The following is a 19,229-nucleotide window of genomic DNA, read 5'->3' as shown; positions in this document are numbered from 1 at the left end:
GAGAGGAGAGGAAATTAGGAGAGAGGTGAGATATAAACAAGAAGACCAGAGAGAGTGAAAATGGAAGAACATGAAATGTAATGGCGGAAAGATGAACAAGCAGCGAGCACAAGAAGACAGTGGCTTCACGGCACCGCTACTTCTAAAATACCAGAACAAAGACTTTATTTTAGGAAGAGCTGAAAAGAGACAGGTTTTTATTATGATAGACAAGGGAAGCATTTTGATGAAGATGAACAATTGTACCAGCTGTCTTTTTTTCTTGTGCTACGGTGTGTATTGAATAGTATTAATTTACTGCTTTATGTTGTTGCACCATTTTTCTGATGGGATATTAAATAGGCCATGCAGACTATATCCTGATAGGTAAGCTTTCTGCATATTTAATTAAAGTGATCATTTTCCATTCTGATTGACCGTACAATGATCCTGAGTATGGGCTGATGAAACTTGCAGACACCCTGGTAAAACATGATATCCAGTTATTTCTGCCTCAAAAAACTGCAGTGTGTCTGCAGGCCCTCAAAGCCTTAACCAGACTTAAATTACGATAATTATGTCTGCATTAGCTCAAGGGTATAGTAACATCTAGTATTACACTTATAAAATATAGCGGCTGGTGTGGTATGTTTTTGTCCAGTGACAAATAACCCCAATCACAAAGACTGGTATTTGACATGTACTTTAACTGCAAATTTGTTTTTGGTATGTTATCGTAACTGGTATGAAAGGAGGTCTTTAAAAGCCTTACATTTACCTTAATGAAACATGCAGACACTGTATGGTTGTCATTAGTCTCACAAACTTGATTATCAGTGCACCTCTTTTAAGGACACACTCAAAGAAGTGCAGATCCTTTTCCAGGAATTCTGAGCTGGTCACGGATTTGGACTTTGAAATGATTTTATTACACAACCCTCTGGTGTGATTTTCCCAGACATATCATTTACGCCCCCAAACTAATCACAGGCTATACCTCTAGCCTACACATTTCTTAACTTGACCTGTAAGTATCCTGTATTGGATATCATTAGGCTTGTCTCCAAGAAAGCTTTTTATACCTGTACACAGCATTAACTGAACTCTCTGCAGTCTCCTCTGTTTCCTCAAACTTAAATATGGCTATTTCCTTCCTTTATTCAGATTATTGTAAGTATTTCTTTTCTGTTTTGTCATTGCAACACCTTGAAGTCACATTTTCCAATCAAGCAAGACTTGGACATGCCAGTCTCAAGTTTTTGTAAATCCCTGAAAAGATTTGTTGTCTTTTCAAGATTTCCGACAGAAGCAATAACCAAGGCTTAATTTAGCTGCTTGTGTAATCTCCAAACGGAGACGGTATATTGGGAGCCATGTTTCCATTCCGATGTATTCATAAGCTCTTCCTTAAACCCTTCCGCTGCTGTGTTTAGAGGCACTGACAGTAAGAGAGAATCTCAGCACTGGACCTAAAAATAGCCCGCATTCTTTCCTCTGTGTTTCAGGAAGCATCAGAAGAGGCCGGAACAACCCGCTCTCCCATGTCCCCCTCTTTCCTTTCTCCCATGTCCCATCTTCTTTCTCCTTATTCCTTCTCACTCAAATCTCTTCATCAGCCATCTCTCTTTCACCGTCTCGCTGTTCCTTTCTCTGCCGCCTTCTCTTCCACTCTCTCTCTCTTCCATCTCTTTATCCCTCCCTTCCTACCTTTCACCTAAAGTTCACACCTCTCTGGGACTGTGCAACTTCTTTTCCCTCTCCTTTCCCTCCCTTTGTGCTTCCATATCGTCACTTAGTGAATCTTTCCATCTCTCCTACTATAATGGACCCTGCTAAAATGCTGCTAAGCTTGATCCTGCAATGAATGTGTGTTAATGTCTGCATATATATATATATATATATATATAAATACATACACGCCTACAGCTGTGAGAAAGAATGTGTTACATCATATTAAATGCACATGGAGGAGCATATTGCTAGAGATGCCTTGTTAAAATGTATGGAACTGAGTTATAGCAGCAAACCAATGGGCTCATTGTTGGCTATTAAGCTCTCAAGCCCTGTTACTGTCTTTGTCTGTGTCTCTCTGCATCTCTTTTACCTCTGGCATATCTCTTCTGCAATGTGCATAGATACAGTGGCAAGACACTGAGACACACTGAGCCTCAGTATGCAAAAACAAAAATCAGGACCGGGGGGTGGGGGGGTTGGAGTGGCAGGGCTTCACTAACGGAGGCAAAACAAATCAGCCCGAGTCATCTTGACTGTGCTGATCTTTGAGGGAACTGGGAGCAGAAGAGTCCAAAACAGAGGACGCTATTGTAGCTAATTAGCAGTGTGGCACCGTCTACTTTGATTTGGAAAATAAACTGCTCCACAAAAGAGAAACGGTCTGCAGACAGTTATGACACAGGAGTCAGCAGGACTACCCACACGAGTCTAGTCACTATGTCACTAAGCCTCTATAACCACATTTCTCCAAATCAGACCAAAGCAAGCAGTTGTTTCCAAGATGAAATGAATATTTATTGGATTCACTGATGATATCCATGTGACAAATTAAAGAAAAAAAGCAACATTAAGTGTCTGAAGGTGTTTGGCCACTGCGACCCTACAGAGCGGGTTCAATATGCTTTGGTCTAGGTTCTACAAGTCTTTGGGATCCATCTGCATTCATTTTGTTTCTACACTCATTTATTTAGGAATATTTTCTTTATTTTTTCACCCATAAAAAAACAAGTTTCAAGGCAAGATCAAATATGTACATCATGAATGGGCCTATACGCAGACCAACAGTCTGTTACCTGTTCAAGGTGATGCAAGTGATGCCATGACAGCTACACTGTAGCTCAGTGAAAGGCAAATGTTTGAAGATGTGCTCGAAACATATTCTAGTGTCTTGAGGATAAGTAACTTGTTTTCCTCTTTGCAGTCGCATATATGCTCATCAGATAGTCGCAGCATGCACATATATGACAGCGTGCAGCAGCGTTGTGCAGTGCGTTGTTGTTCACAGGCTCAGCCGCGCATGAAATGTACGAAAAAACCCGGTGACTGTTTGTTTTGTGTGACAGTTTGTGTCGCTGCCTCTGAGCCTATTCCCCACTGCGAGAGCTGCTCCACTGTACTGAGTGTATCAACAATACCAGCTGAGATGCAGCCTTCAGTCCACACAGCCCGACTGCAGAGTAATCCTTAAAAGAGAGAAAGAGAGGAGGGAGAGAGGGAGAGATATAGAGCGAGTGTATGGGAAGTGGAGGGATAGAGGTGAATAGAGCGAGAGATTGAGCGATGGTGGAGTTAAATTTGACAGTGAGCGAGAGAGGTAAAAGAGGAGAGAAAGCGTGGATGCCAGAGAGAGAGAAAGAAAGAGAGAGAGAGATTTTAATGTTTCAAAGGATTCCCTATCACAGTGTCTGACACATTACATACACAGCTCACTATCGCCCAGACCCTGACAGCTGCACAAATTGGCTGAAAGAGGTTCCCTGGGCAAGACCTTTGATCAGGTGTGTGTGTGTGTGTGTGTGTGTGTGTGTGTGTGTGTGTGTGTGTGTGTGTGTGTGTGTGTGTGTGTGTTTGTGTGTTTGTGTGTTTGTGTTTGTGTGTTTCTGTTTGTGTGTGTCCGTGTTTGTGAGTTGTGTCAGCGAGTTAGAGAAAGCGGAGAGATTTTGTACATTTGTGCATACCTGGACATCTGAGTGTGTGTATGTGTGAATGAAGAAAGGCTCTTTTCTGTTCCACATCACGGTGGAATAAAATAAATGTACATAGATAAGGCTGACTGTGTGTGTGTGTGTGTGTGTGTGTGTGTGTGTGTGTATATATTGCATGTGCTGGCTTTATATTTGTGTTATCTTTAGCATGTTTTAGCTTTGGTATTTCTCTTTCAGATTGCAGCCGGGGGTCTTTTATTTGTATCTGACACTTCCCATCATCATCGTTATCTTTCAGGGGTGGTCGGTAAACAAACCCACCGTCAAGAGGCTTATATCGAATCAGTCCTCAACACTGTTCAGACTTTCATTATCATGATCACAGACACATACATGCGAACACATACATGCACGTCACAGTGCAAATCACACACACTGCTGAGTGCTGAGAAGCTCCTCTGGAGTGTCTGGAAATTTGATTATTTTCTCTGCATGTGTGCCAGTCCTCGTGAATCGATAAAATTCTTCTATTTCTAGTGATATTTAGGGATGCAGCTAATGATTATTTTTAATATTGATTGATCACTCACTGTATAAAGTGTCTGAAAATAGTAAAAAAAAAAAAAAGAAAGAAAAAAAATATATTCGAGCCAAAAATAATCAATTTACAGTAAAAACAGAAAGAAAAACAGCAAATAGATTTAGCACAGTGACAGTTTTGCTTGACAACTAACTTGTTTAATTTTCAATTACATCTCTGTCTAATAATTAAGAAGATTAAATCGCGCTTTGCATTTCTTACATTTGCATCATCAATAGCTTTAAGACTAAGAGACAATATTTTGTCAGTAAACACTGTATTGGAAACTGGTGTAAGGAGACACTTGCAAGAAAGAGTAGTATTTGTCACAGCCATTGAAATAAAGTATTGCCCAGTGTCTTCTTTTTTCTTCTCTGTAGTTTATTTATTTATTTTTAAGTGTATATGCTCATTCTGGGCTGTTAGTGTAAGGCACTGGACCGTAAATGACACTGTTCCACAAGCACTATTTCCTCTTGCTGCTGCATGTCTCCTGTACATGTGCTGAATCCTGTTAGTGCTGTCGTCTCTGAGCTGCCAGCATGCCTGTGTGTGTGTGTGTGTGTGTAGGTGTGTGTGTGTGTGTGTGTGTGTGTGTGTGTGTGTGTGTGTGTGTGTGTGTATGTGTGTGTGTGTCAGGAACTGTGTGCCAGTTGAGGGAAGTACAGGTAATGGATTAATATCAGAGCTGGCTCAGGCTCCGCATTGCTGTGTGGTGACAACCTGTCATTATCACAAACACCGGCTCACACACACACAAGCACACAGGCACTCTCTAGCATATGCGTACGCACAAGCGCACACACACACTGCCAAATACAGTATACATCCAAGCGCATACGCTCTTCCTGTCTCACCTGTCTCTCACCCTTCCCTTCCATCCTCTGTCTTTGCCTGTCTCTCTCACTCGGCATCATGGCACACAGTGCAACTAGCCTGTGATCATCTTGAACTTGTTCCATCCAGTTCCCAACAGTGGGACCGATGCCGAGACCAGATTTCTTTGTCGAGCCGCTGTGGCTGTTTTGCTCCAGACATCAAGGCAGCAGACAGAGTGTTTCTTGAACGCTGTCGTCACATGAGCCATCAGACTGTTTTACTTCCTCCAAACTTGAAATAATAGTTTGCGGGCAGGCAGGGGTGGGTGTGCACTCTGAACCCACCTGAACCCTCATTAATCCTCAGACTAGTCTTCCTCCCTCCCAGAAATGGTCATCTTATTAAGTCATTTAGTCAGTACTGAGCTGTGTAATTGGACAGAAGAGGCTAATTGGAAACGTTTGAGTAAGTTAGGGCTGATAAAATGCCCAGACTTGGATTAAACACTGAATGGCCTGGTTTGTGCCCCTATGAAGGGAAGCTTGACAGTAAATGCATCCAATGCAGTCTTGCATCTATTCAGATTTCCTTTAAATAGATGACGGTACCTTGAAGAAGGAAGATCACGTGTATCGAGAAAATATCATTTTTTTTGGATCTTTTTGATCCATAAACAAGTTAAATGATCACATTTTAAGATACTGTTCTCTAAATGACCTGTCAAGATGGTTTCTTCTATTTTTACTGTGTTGATTCATCTCTCTGTGCTGTGCTAACACACACACACACACACACATATGCACCAGAGAGAGGACACATATTCGGAGCCTTTTGTCCATCAACACTTTGAAAACATCCCCATCTTTAAGAAAGCTGCCAGTGGCCCGAAACATTTCCTGATCCACAACATGAAAGCATTGTAACTTACAGCAGGTCACTCCAGTCATGATGATGACACCGACTGAATACCAATGTTTATTGCAGTATCATCAAAGCTAACTAAAGCAGTAGAAGTTGCTGCAAAGATGCAGCACAGCCTATAATCGTTAATGATACAAGCTCATAGTAAAACTTGGTGCCATAATCATAATAGGCACTAGTAATTACACAGATCCTGCTTCCTTAATTTGATGTGCTTCCTGTTGCATCAAGAAATTGCGGTGGGGCTTGATGCAGGAAGAGATTATTCAAAAGGATGTGAGTTCGGTAGAAAGAAGAGATTTTGTTTAATGGGGAGGACTGAGGGGCAGAAACTGAAAATAACTTTGGCGTCATTAGATTTGCTCAGAAATATAATGCATTTTTCATTGTGTTGTGACCTAGACTAACCTTTCCCTCTCTTTTTCTCAACAGCAGTCCTATGCTCCTCCCCCGCAACCCATGGCTCCACCCAGCCCCGGCACCACAGGAGGTGGAGGTGGAGGTGGAGGAGGAGGAGGAGGAGGTCAGGGAGGAGGGCTAATGGAGCAGCTAAGTAAGACCAACCTGTACATCAGAGGCCTGCCGCCGGCCACCACCGACCAGGACCTCATCAAACTCTGCCAGCCGTGAGTTCTATTCTGCTCTATTCTGTTCTATTCTGTTCTATTCTGTTCTGTTCTGTTCTATTCTATTCTGTTCTGTTGATATGCACATGAATTAAACAGCACCCTTCAGTGCAACTGAGTTCATTCCTGCTTGGTTCAGTTCAGCTTGTGGTAATTAGTTTTGCCTGAGTCCAACAGCAGCTTCTAATGAGTATCAACAGTTTGCTCTTGACCTCTGTGTCCCCCCTCTGTGCTTCCTCAGACGTAAAAGCACAACCCAGCTGGGGCTAACCCATCTACTCCCTTCTGTACTGGGTCACACACAAGCACACATACATACACACACATACTAGGATACACACGTACGCCTTTCGGTTTTAATCCCTGCAGTCTCCAACATATTTAGCAACTTTTTGAGACAGATATCTTCACTTATTTCACGATAATAGTCGTGCAAATTAGGCTGGATGGAAATGTAATTGCACTGCATTCAAAGCTACCAAGTTATACCACTAGAATTTGAAATATGATGATTTTGGCAGTCCAGTATTTTACACTGTCTATTGCAAAGATGATTTGCCAAAAATGTAACTTGCAGTTTAGACATAGCTTTTCTAAACATTTTAGTGTTTGGGAAACATTGATTTAGCTTTTTTTTATCAGTTTTATTCAAACTGCAGGATCAGCATTGAGACTGAGCATTTATTCTTAACCTTGGAAACAGTATTAACAAACACAGTCTCACTACAAAGTCCTGTAACTTTTATTTGTTTGACTCTATCTGCCTCAATGGAAGGAGTTATATATATTTACATATGTTAAAAAGAGATAAATCTAGAAAGTATAATAGTTGTTTTTCTGATTTCATGTTGTTTCCCATCATATTGGATACAAACTGTTTGGCATGATATACTAAAGGGTGTGAGCAGGTCAGTGCCAATGATGTATTTCCACCATGCTGATATGACACTGGAGGTCAATCCGCCTTCACAGCAATATGTTTCTTCTTCTTGATAATATACTAGTGAATGGTGTGGTGTCCCTGATTGCTCCTGGCTTGTTGTAACTTCATCTGCTGCAGCAGAAGAACTTGACATGTGATAACCAGGAACTGGACTCAGTAGGGGTGGGCCCCTTCACTTCCTTTTCTCTGCCTTCATGCTAAAAGTCGATCCTGTGCATTTCATTCTCAATCGTCCCCATTTGGACAAACAGAGTCAACACAGAATTTAATGCAAATGATAAACCAGCTCTCTTGCAGAGGGGCATGTCAGCTAACACCTGATATCAAGTGTAATTAGACAATTATATATTGAGCTAAATATTCTGCAGGTAAGGGCGTTAAATGATCTCATTTCTAATTGATCTAATTGATTTTGGAATAAACTGAAAAAGGCAGTTAAAAATAAAATGTGGAGACTATAAGACACACACACACGCACACACACACATACACACACACACACACACACACACACACACACACACACACACACACCATACCTTGCCCTTCTGTGTGTCAGCTGCAGTTCAAGCCTGTTGTATTTCAGCTTAGCCCTGGAGGCGTTCTGGAGAAACAGGGTGAAAAATGGGGGCCAATAAAAGTTTCATTAGAGGCCCAGTGAGTGTGCCAAGTGACCAGTAACATTTAGGAAAGGTCAGTGGGGGAGGGGGGCCCATGTGGTCTGTTGGGCAGCAGTCTTAGCCTTGGATTTCTAACTCTCTGCGGCTTTTAGAAATAGACTGAGTGGCAGTTTCCTGTCACTCTCTGACATGACACACACACACACACACACACACACACACACACACAAACAGGCATTTCATTCATGCACACAGTTACAATGAATAACAGAAGGACAGCCCCCTGACACTGACTCATATACACACATACGCACGCACACACTTTTTCAACTCAATGTCATCCTCATCCTTATTGTTACCAAGCGTAACTTATTTTCAGTGCCAACCCGCCCACCAGCACCATCCTCTCCCTTCCCATTCTGTCATCCTCCTCATTTCCTCCTTGCATCCTTCTCTCTCTGTCCCTCACCCCGCCCTCCCTGCCCCGCTCCCTGTCTCTGTGCCAGTTCTCAGAGTGTCAGTGAAAAGTGCTGTTGTCAGCTGACATTTCCAATCACTCCCCCGGTTGCCCAAACTATGGACACACTTTTAACGTCTGGGGACAGAGCAGAACGTGAGCGGAATCTAAAGTGTAGCACAAGGGCAATTTCTGTCTCTCTCACTTGCTTTCACTCACACTTGTTGTTGTCTTGCTGGCTTTCTCTCATGCTTACCACTGCTTCACGAATCGTATCTATCTATCCATCTATTGATCTATCAGTTTATTGGCTTTGTCTCTGCTTCATAATGGAGGGGGTCGTATGAGGACAGACAAACTTTAACCACTCAAAGCCACTCAAAGGAGAAATCACTGGGGAAGAATATAAAACACTGAATGAGTTTACGATCTCCTGTTAATCATCAGCAGCTGAGCTGGAAAAACTGTGTTTTGGTAGCAGGTGACTGGAATGAAACCTGAGCCCTTGATGCATCTCTTTGTCCGGAAGTATATTGCCTAATATTTCAAAGACAGATTCCATCTTTAATCATCAGTATTTCAGTGACATAAAACCAGCCTTAAATTCACAGCACATTGCCTTTTCATCCTGAAAACACTCCAAGACTTAATTTCTTTATAGTGCCTGAAGATGTTAAACTGCATATGGGGAATGAATTCGAAAGACTTCTGAAGCGCTGCACTCTCTCAGTCCTCCCTCTGTGTTGGTCTGTTTGAGTCTAACTGGGAGAGAGGGGGAAAAATGAGGGAAATGCAAGAGACAAGACAGCTGTATCGGATCCCCAATTAGGAGATGCCACACACAGAGACCAACCTGCATGTACGCTCATAAATGCACGTGCACACACACACACACACACACACACACACACACACACACACACACACACAGAGCCTCAGACAGAACATGCAGAAGCATCAAATACACAGAATGTGCACATATACATAATGTATATGTGCACTCAAAGACATCCTGGAGACATTTAGAAATGATGAGTGTGTGTTTGTGTGTGTGTGTGGGGTGGGAGGGTGGGGGGGGTGTGGTTCAGTAGACATCAAACGGTGAGCATCCATAGGCTGATGGTGGTGCGCAAGGGAATGAAAACAGATCTGATGCTTTGAGGGCCCTATGAGGACTGTCATTAACACTTCACACACACACACATACGCAGCACAAGGTGCACACTGATTTTGTCAAGCCTGCCAAAATTGGGTGCACTGAGTTTCATATTGACATTCATCCTTAAGTCTCGACAGTCAGGAAAATACTGTCAGTTTCAGTGGCCTTACTGTTCTTTGTGTTTCACACTTCTTGGTGGAAAAAATCAAAACTCCACTTTTGGCAGGGATTCTGAGGAGTTTCCCTGTGTTGAAAAAGACATGTACCTCGTCCTAAAAGGATTGTCATAGTGAAAGTCAGTCTGTCAGCCCTATCCCTCACACATCCGCCGCTGTGGAAAGGCATTCTCCTCTGGCTTATAGCACTGTGTTTGGGGGCTTTGTAGCATTTCTGTGAAGCCAAGGAAAATAGAGAATTTTAGGTTAGCTGGCAAGTCCTGCTGAGTTGTTTGTGACTCATGATTCAAAGACAAAATGCAGAGAGGGAAGTTTTGCATTTTGTCAGTATACTGTATCATATAAAGTCTTTTTTTAAGGATTTCTTTCATAAGACTACTGCTGATGTCTGTGTTGTCAGCTGAATACCTGTAGGTTTGGTCTGATGGTTGGACATGTTTTTGGGAATTTGTGATGAGCATTTTTGACAACTGTTTCATGTTGTAGCGACTGTGACCGTGGTGTGATTGTTGGTTCCAGGAGATATATCGGAAACTGCAGATCTCCATGGGTTTTCAAACACATCAGTCTCTAGAGTTTTTGCTCAGAATGGCGCGAAAAACAGAAAACATCCAGTGAATGGCAGTTCTGCGGACAGGCAAGTCTTGTTGATGAAAGAAGTCAGAGGAGAAAAGCCAGTCTGGTTCCACCTAACAGGGTGTTTTCACACCTGGTCTTTTAGTCCGGTTCAACTGAACCCTGGTTTCTTTTCCCCGTTGGTACAATTCGTTTCGGCAGGTGTGAAAACAGTAATCGCGCCGAGATCCTTTCGAGTAGGTGGTCTCGGTCTGGTCCCCAAACGAACCCTGGAGCGGTTCCTTTTTGATATTAAAGAGTTCCGAACTCGATCCGACCCCACTGGTAGGTGAACTCAACAAGTTTGAGTTTGATGGCTCCTGCAACCTTCTTCCTGTGTTTACTTTCCTGCTCCGGCCAGACAATCGGACCAATAAGCAGAGTGAATGTTCCCTCATGGTTTGTAATGATGCATTTTGGTTCACTTGAATTTTTCTCTGTGTTAAAACAAACTGAACCAAAAGGAAAATGCTACAAGTTTAAATACAAATCAACTGAATCGGACCAGAGCAAACCATCACTAGACAGATGAAGACTGGAGAAACATAGTCCGGTCTGATGGTAGTTTCAGGATTTAAGGTTAACCCAACCTGCCTCGTTTTAACAGTCCATGCTGGTGGTGGTGGTAGTGTAATGAGGCGGTGAAAGCTCAGTACCAATGATTCATGGTTTGAATGCCACAACCTGTCTGTAGAAATCTGCAGAAATGATGTGATGCAGTCATGACAACACTGAGCAGAATCTCAAAGAAATTTTTCTAACATCTTGTGGAATCCAAGGCACAAAGAACTGAGGCTGTTTAGAGAACAAATGGAGACACCATAATAATACCAGACAAATGGAGACTTTGTCCGGTATTATTATGGTGTTCCTAATAAAGTGCTTGGTTGAGTGTGTATTGTATTTCAAGTAGCTCTGAAGGAAGTTTGGTTACAGAACTACAGCTCTAGCTATGATTTAGGTCACTTCGCTCCACTGTTGCTTCACACTTCACTCCTACTACTGACTCTTAAGTTATGATGAGCATCCAATGGAAACAAATTACATACTCAGATCCCTTTCAGAACCTTTTCACTCACTCTTTCTGTTGCACAATGGAAAGTAATGGAATAAGGAAGCGCTAACCCTGGCCATCTGGCTTCTTTTAGTCCTTTAGTGTTATGTTTTAAGTATTTGAATAGTTTTTATGAGTATCTTGTGTCACTGCCGTTGGGTCAAGTGCAGGTCGATTTGATGTTATTTCAACAAGTTCCAGGCTTCTGCTGGAATCAGCCAAAGGCTTCCAGTCGGGGGTTGAACACAGAACAGGACATTCTGCACTTTTCTCTCCTCTTCTTCCACATTATCCTCAGCCTCCTTACTTCATCATCTGATCTTTTGTCAATACTTTGCTCCATTTCTTCACCACAATAGCACATTGTCTTAGCTGCCTGGATCAAATGGAATTTTACCACTGAGTCAAGTCCAGAGTGAGACACCATTTTGGATGATGCAGTGTTGTTGTAATTTGACATTTCCCCAAGGCCGTGGCGTCATCCTCCTCCTCACCTCTCCTCTCCTCCACCTTCCTTGTACGTCACACACATTGATCTGACGATATCACACACACAAACACAGCCACATATCAAACATACGCTTTATTTGTTTTCCGCTCTGTGAAAACGGACTACTGTGAACATATTTTTTGAGATTCATAATGTGTTGAGCCAGGTACCTCTCTCTTTTTCCTCTCCTTCGCTCTTTCTTTTACACACACACACACACACACACACACACACACATACACACACACATGCACACACACACACACACAAATAGAGTCTGGAAATGTTTCACTTTTCTGCCGGGAACAAAAACCTGCCAAAACACCGATGGTGCATGAGATCTTTGTCATGCATTCATACTCACTCCACACACACACACACACACACACACACACACACACACACACACACACACACACACACACACACACACACACACACACACACACACACACACACACACACACAATTGCAAGGATTTGCACCCACACAAGAATTTGTATGCTCAAATCTGTCCATGCACATACACTCACACATGCACTGTAGGTGTTTACACTCACAGACTGACACCCAAGTTTGAATCACATGGAGACTGAAGTCAACAAAGAGCCGGGTCCTGCCAGATGGTGTGTGTAATGTGTGTGATTACCTCTTTGGTGTTTTTGATCTGTCATGTTGCCTTGTGTGTGCGTCTGCATGTGTGTTTGTTTGTGCGTATATGTGTGGGCGATTAGTCCTGCCTTGTTTTTTTGGAGTTTTTTCCACGTTGGATTGTTGCCGGAACCACAGGCCAAAGAACTTATTTACCACCAGCCATGACTTTGTGAAAGAAAATTCCCAGGCAAACATCAGACTTGATTTCAGCCTGTCACAATCAGTGGATTTGCAAATACCCTAAAAATATCTTAAATTGCAGGAAAATGTGTGAAAATTGAGCATTGTTCAGGAAAAAAAAAAGCAATGATTTTCTCTCTACCAATTGCGAGATCATAAGCTGCTCAGCTGTCATGTTATGTGTGATAGCAGCCTTTTAAAGCGTTTTTTTCTGTCTTTATTTCTAAAGTCTCCTGTCCCAATAGAGTTTGATGTGAGGCTGTCAGGCGAGCTAGTCTCTGTTCTCTTCTTCTCACTGACAGAAGCAGTTGGCTGACAGAGACTCTCCTGATGGTGACAACTAAATGATCTCTTCTTTATTAAACACCTCTTACTATCTCTCCATCGCTCCCTGACTACCTCGCTTCCTCTTCGCCTTCAGTGTCTTTTTTATCTTTTGACTGACTGCTCTCCCTCTCCTTGTCTATTTCTCATTCCTCCGAGCCCCCCCCCCCCTGCTTTATTTTTTCACCTTCTCTGCTCGTAACCTCCTGCGCTGCACCTTCGCCTGGTTTCTCTATTGTTTTTTTTGCCTCCCTCCCCATTGTCTCACTTTTATTTTTTTACTCTAAAATGGAAGAGGGAATATACTTCCATCCCTCACCTGGGGGCCACCAGCCAGCCAGCTAGCCAGTCAGCCAGTTTGTCAGGCTGTCAATCTGTTTGATAGTCACTCAGCCAGCCAGTCAGTCATTGTGCAGCAGTGTTAAAACATTAATTAAAAAGTCTCATCCACAGAGCCAGGCAGTGATCCAGGCTGATCTCAGCGATTCAAGCTTTCTGGCTCAGTCTCCCGCCCCTCACCCCCACCGCATTTTCCTCCCTCCTCTCTCCTCATACCTTCCCTGCCTCTGTTTCTTCTTCCTCTCCTTCCAGGAGGAATGAAAGCCTGCTCTGATAAGAAACATTATTAACTTCTTTCTGAGAACAGAGAGCTGGAGAATAGAAGTGGGATGGAGAAGAAAATAAGGAAAGAAGACAAAGGGAGAGGCAGAGGTGTCAAACACAAGAAAGAGAGCGAGGTAGTGAAATGGACAGGAGACATTAAAAGTTGGTGGAGAGAACAGATAGAAAGAAAAATGGAGGTTGCCTGTTTCTCTTATAGGCCCTTCTAGCAGGATTGGATGCCATACAGATGTCTGGTTATTATCATCATTTATGAGACAGCACTGTCTGTGTTCAGGGGCCTGCGGTTAGGGTTTGAAATAGATAAGGACAGAATGGATAGATAGAAGACCAGATAGAAAACTTAACTGTGATAAGGTGGACACCCTGAGAAACTGTGTTAGGATCAGTTTTTGTTCAATTTTGTGTGTCATTTTTATTTTACCTGAGCTTTTTAGATTCGAACTTGAACGTGAACTTGAGAAAACAGCTTTACAGTTGCACTTCAAAAATTCTTCCAAGGAGGTTGTTACATTTCTCTAATTTAGAAACTAATCTGTTTCATGTAACCACCTCATTAAAATGTAAAACAAGACTAGAAGGCATGTTATCATGCAAACATCTTATAATTAGTATTGGACAAATTGAAATTTTTACCAGATGAACGATTCAAAGGTGCTTTTCCACCAAAAGTTCCAGGGACTTTAATTTCCCAAGAACTAATATCCAAAAGATTTCCTAGGTAAAAGTTCCTCCAGCGTATTGTGGTTTGTGTTTCCATAGCAAGGCCAAATCCTCAGGGAGATTAAGAAAATTCAGCCACTAATGAAACAAAAGTGTGCATCATTTGTACGTATATATAATGCTGTCTGCTACAAAGCCTGAACTTTGTTGTCAGTCCAATCTCTTGGGCTGCTCCATCCTGATTTTTATAAGCCACAAACTAAAAACAGAGCAATGTGTTTACAGTTCCAAGTTTTTTAAAATGCTGGGTGTATAACACTGCTGAGGAAAACCCTAGCACAACTGACCAATCAGCGACGTTCAGTAACAAACCCAAAACAGACCTTTAGTTGAAATTTGGTGATATCGGTACTAAAGGCAATCATTGCAATCCACCCAATAGATCTTGAGACAATTCGAACGAATGTGAACCTGGATGAAAAGTCAGGGGATCATGAAACATTAATGAAAAATTAAATGGCAATCCATCCATTAATTGTTGAGATATTTCAGTTTAGGCTAAGGTGGTGAACCAATTGAATGACCAACATTGCCACCTTAGAGCCATGGCGTTAGCATGGCTAACAACTCATTTGCTTCAAACTCAAAGAACATCCCATAATTCTCCACATGTTAAAAAAGTAAAAAAGCATAATTCATTCAACATTTAATCGGGGTGTTTCATTGTTGTTTTTTACAGATATGGGAAGATTGTGTCAACAAAGGCCATCCTGGACAAGAACACCAATCAATGCAAAGGTGAGTGAGCATCCTCTGACTTAATCCAGTGTGTGGTGTAGCCTTGCAAAATAATCCTATACTTAACAAACTCAGATTTTGATATGAGATCTGAGTCTGGAAAACATCAATTGAGAATTGATTGAACTTGGCAGCTTAAAGGCAGACCAATCACTGCACTATGGGGAGTGGTTCTGTTTTTATAAATCCCTTCCTCTTTAACTTTTTTGAATCTCCAATCAATCAATGCCCAAAGGTTTTTAAAATGGGCTAAAATATCTGTCAACAGATGTAAAAATACTTCAACTTGCGTGAGCCACCGACTGCTGCTGCACACAGTCCATGTGTTTGCATTACAGTTGTGTGTTTCTATGTGGATTGGTTGTGTGTTTTTACACTGTATACAGCACAACAGTACTGACTTCCATAATGACCATGTCATCCTTTAATCTATTTAAATGATGCACTGCTAGAGTACTGTCATTTTTTTTTTTTTACTTCTCTATAATGATGATTTCAGGATTGTACCCTAATGATACTCAGAGTTAAGCAGCTTTTGAAAGCAAGATGTTGGCATTGTTGTCATTGGCCAAATCAAAACGGAGAACACCATCCAACAGCCACAATGTGTTTCAAATAGTCTCTGTGGTGAATGAGGCTCACTCAAGTGTCTTGTGATGAGAGTCTGCTTGATTGTTGGAGAGGTCTGAACAAAGCACTAATCAATATGATTGTAGTCGTCTGCTTGGGAAGAGCCGCTCAAGAACATGTGTTCAGCATGATTGCTCCTCATCTGCCAGGCCTGCTCTCAAAAGGTACACTGACATGCTTTAGGAAACAGCACAAATGCCCTGTAATCAGCATATCAACCTCAATGGTGTGAGTGAAGGAAAAGCCAGCCTGATTGATACTGATGGCAGAGATGTAAATTACTTAATCTGCTCTGATTACTTTGAATAAAATATTTGGAGTAAATGATTGCACAGTCCTACCTGCTTTAACATTAAAATGGGGAAACCAAACTTCAGTGAATCTCCACTAAAAACTGTTGTACTTGTACTCATTATTGTTGTAGATCTTGTCTAATTGGCCAGTTGTATAAATCTTATAAACTTGATCATTCCACTTCCTGCTTTGGTATCACATAATCAAATATAGCTTTGAGCTTTGAAACCATATTGAAATCTCTATCCTGACATCATTACAGCATGGCTGAAGGGAAGGTAGAAAATTCTGTAAACCCAGTGATAATTATCAATTATTCTTCCATTTTCTTAACTCATTAAATTTTATCATCTGTGTTAGTTGAGGTTTAAGAACCTGTTTCAGTACAGCCTCATGTTCATGACTTTTATGTTTGCCAGTTATGGCTTCAGACATCTATTTAGTACGATTTACAAATGGAAAATAATACCTTCTTTTATTTAAGATCATACTGCATCTGAAAAGGCAATTTACATCTAGTGCTCACAACCATAACCAAAACAAGCATTCAAGTGTATTTAAAGCCATATTCCACATTTTTGTGGTCAACAATCCCATGGAAAGACTGAACTGATTCTAGTAAGAAGTATTTTCTGCTGATCCAATTCCTTTGTGCCATTGACCTGACACATCAGTGAGCCACACTGTTGCACTGACATGTTCCTTTGTCACAATCAACATGGGCACGGATGTTTATTTTGAGTCAGTTCCAAACACACTGTCCTGCTCCCAAAACACCAAATAAATCAATCCGCAGTTGAAAATAGTCCCCAATAAACTATTGTATTTAGTCGTGTTTTAGTGAATTTTCTAAAAACATTAGGTGGTTTGAGGCAAATACAAACTTTTTAAAAATGAAACAATATACTTTTGACCTGTTTCAAATATTGAAGGGATATTAGGGATGATTATGCTTGAGGCTAAGAGCTACAGACTAGGTGGCTGGTAAGCACTGAGACTATAAAACAAATATAAAACAACATCCACCATAATCCCAGAATATACTTCCTGTATTTGTATAACTGCAAGGGCCCGTATGGTGTAAATTTTATCATCTGTCCCATTGTACAATGTTCTGTATGTGTGCAGCTTTGAATTTATGTCTGTACAGACAATACGCACGGAAAAGTAAACAAGTTTGTTTATGCTGACACCCAAACAGGACTGCCTGTCTCTCTTTCTGATCAGATAAAAAGTTCAGTGAATGAAAATCTATGCCAATACTAATAATGCAATGAAAGAAGACATGACTGACGGACTGTGATTTAAACAGATAGAGGCCATCACGCTCTGCAGTATGTATTGCTCCAGACTTAAGCAGCAAGCCGACAGCCCGGTTTAATCACATTCAGTCACATTTTGTGGGTTAACGTGGGCAAACTAAGAATCAATACCGAGCAAAAGTTTGAATTTGTTGCTTGAACAATCACCTGTGATGGTGTATGAAGAATAAGCTGTAGTATGTGCACACATAAATCACATGTTCATAAAAGCAAAGAGTCAAATACAAATTAGCTAAAGATACACAAGAACAAAAGGTAAAAGAGTTAGAGAGGCAGCTGCACCCCGGGGTGGTGTGCCCTTAAGACAAAAGAGAACAGTGACTTCAAAAGTATGTGTATAGTAGCAATAAGGTAAGAGTGTACAGGGAGTGGGGCTCATTATTTTCCATAAAAGCTGTGAATTCACGGGTGTTTATTATTATTATTATATTATTTAGCAAATGTGTGAAAATCCGATTGTAATAAAATAGTAAATAAGTAAACAATACAAAAAAACTAAAAGACTTGTAAAATTGCCATTTGCAGCTGAAACACACCATAATTTAACTGATTATTGTCTTTTAATTGTTTTTTTCTTTCATTTGTCCTTGCTCCAATTTGTCACTTGCCTTTCTCTTGCCAGAATAATTGCAGACAGAGACATAAAATCCAGGTGAAAAGCATTTAAAACAATCTGCTCCTTTAAAAACAGTGTTTTATTGTGAAAGCAATGAGCCTTCACTAGGTGTGTGTTTGACAACATGATGTGTGTGTGATTGCAAGTGAATAGTAGGGGTATTTTGGGCACCACATCTGGCACTAAGTTCCAGACAAGGCCTTTATGAATACTAAACATTAGAGTGAGTGTTTCAAAATGCAAACCCATACATCCAGCTATCGATTTACGCTTATTGTTTAATGCACAAAATACCCAGAATGCAGCAGCTGCAGCCATGGACACATAGGGTTTGTTTTGGGGCGTGCCCTCCATCAACAGTTTCACTGCTTGTAATGTAGACTTCATACATCTCTTAGCCAGTTGTTAACTCACAATGAAAGAGTTTCATTATCGGTCGGCCATTAGAATGCCTTACAACCGGATAAGTGTTGGTTTGATTGCAGAGGCATTCAGTTGGGACAAGATAAGTGCTTAGCGTGACTAAGAGAGTACAAATTGGCACAGAGAGTTCTCTTGGAAAGGGAGGGATGGATGGGAGGAGGCCCAGGGAGGTGAAGGGAGGGGGTAAAAATAACCTGGGGCTGACAGAAAAGGAAGGGGACCCTTTGAAACTGATGATTTAGCAGACAGCCTCTTGTTTTCAGGAAGATTTTGCAGAGAGGGAGGTAGATAGCGTGAGAGATCTAGACAAAGAGACAGGTAAATAAATAAAATCATCTTCCTTTGCAGTCTGCAGGGCTTCTTCGCTTCTTTGTCCCTGAAACGTTGATGTTTCTCTCTGGAACAATATGTAAATATGTGAATGTTTGGTGCATAGATACATTAAAACATTACCCTGAGAATTACCATTGAACTGTCTTTTCAGTGAACAAAGAAAGCAAAACTTTTGCTTTATCCTCTAAAATAATATAAAGATTTCCTTTGTAAAGTCCTCAGCTTTGTAGCCAGTAGCGGCTCAATGTTAAATACACTGACAGTTTTCTAGTT

At 41.4% G+C, this 19,229-nt stretch overlaps 1 protein-coding gene across 5 annotated transcripts in view; it reads left to right on the top strand.

Annotated features, from left to right (window-relative positions):
- LOC130172254 (RNA-binding motif, single-stranded-interacting protein 3-like) overlaps positions 1–19,229 on the top strand; it is a 167,000-nt gene that overhangs the window by 79,499 nt on the left and 68,272 nt on the right. For 4 of the 5 annotated variants that reach the window (XM_056380832.1, XM_056380831.1, XM_056380833.1 and 1 more), the window contains 2 exons: positions 6,391–6,584; positions 15,280–15,338. In XM_056380832.1, the coding sequence (XP_056236807.1) occupies positions 6,391–6,584; positions 15,280–15,338 (253 nt within the window). The remainder of the gene's footprint in view (positions 1–6,390; positions 6,585–15,279; positions 15,339–19,229) is intronic. The other variant, XM_056380830.1, reaches the window with a different exon arrangement.

Source organism: Seriola aureovittata, chromosome 7 (genome assembly GCF_021018895.1).
Source record: "Seriola aureovittata isolate HTS-2021-v1 ecotype China chromosome 7, ASM2101889v1, whole genome shotgun sequence".
In the NCBI taxonomy this organism is placed as follows: Eukaryota; Metazoa; Chordata; class Actinopteri; order Carangiformes; family Carangidae; genus Seriola; species Seriola aureovittata.
Note: the sequence above shows the minus strand (reverse complement) of the source record. Positions and strands in the feature narration are given on the sequence as shown.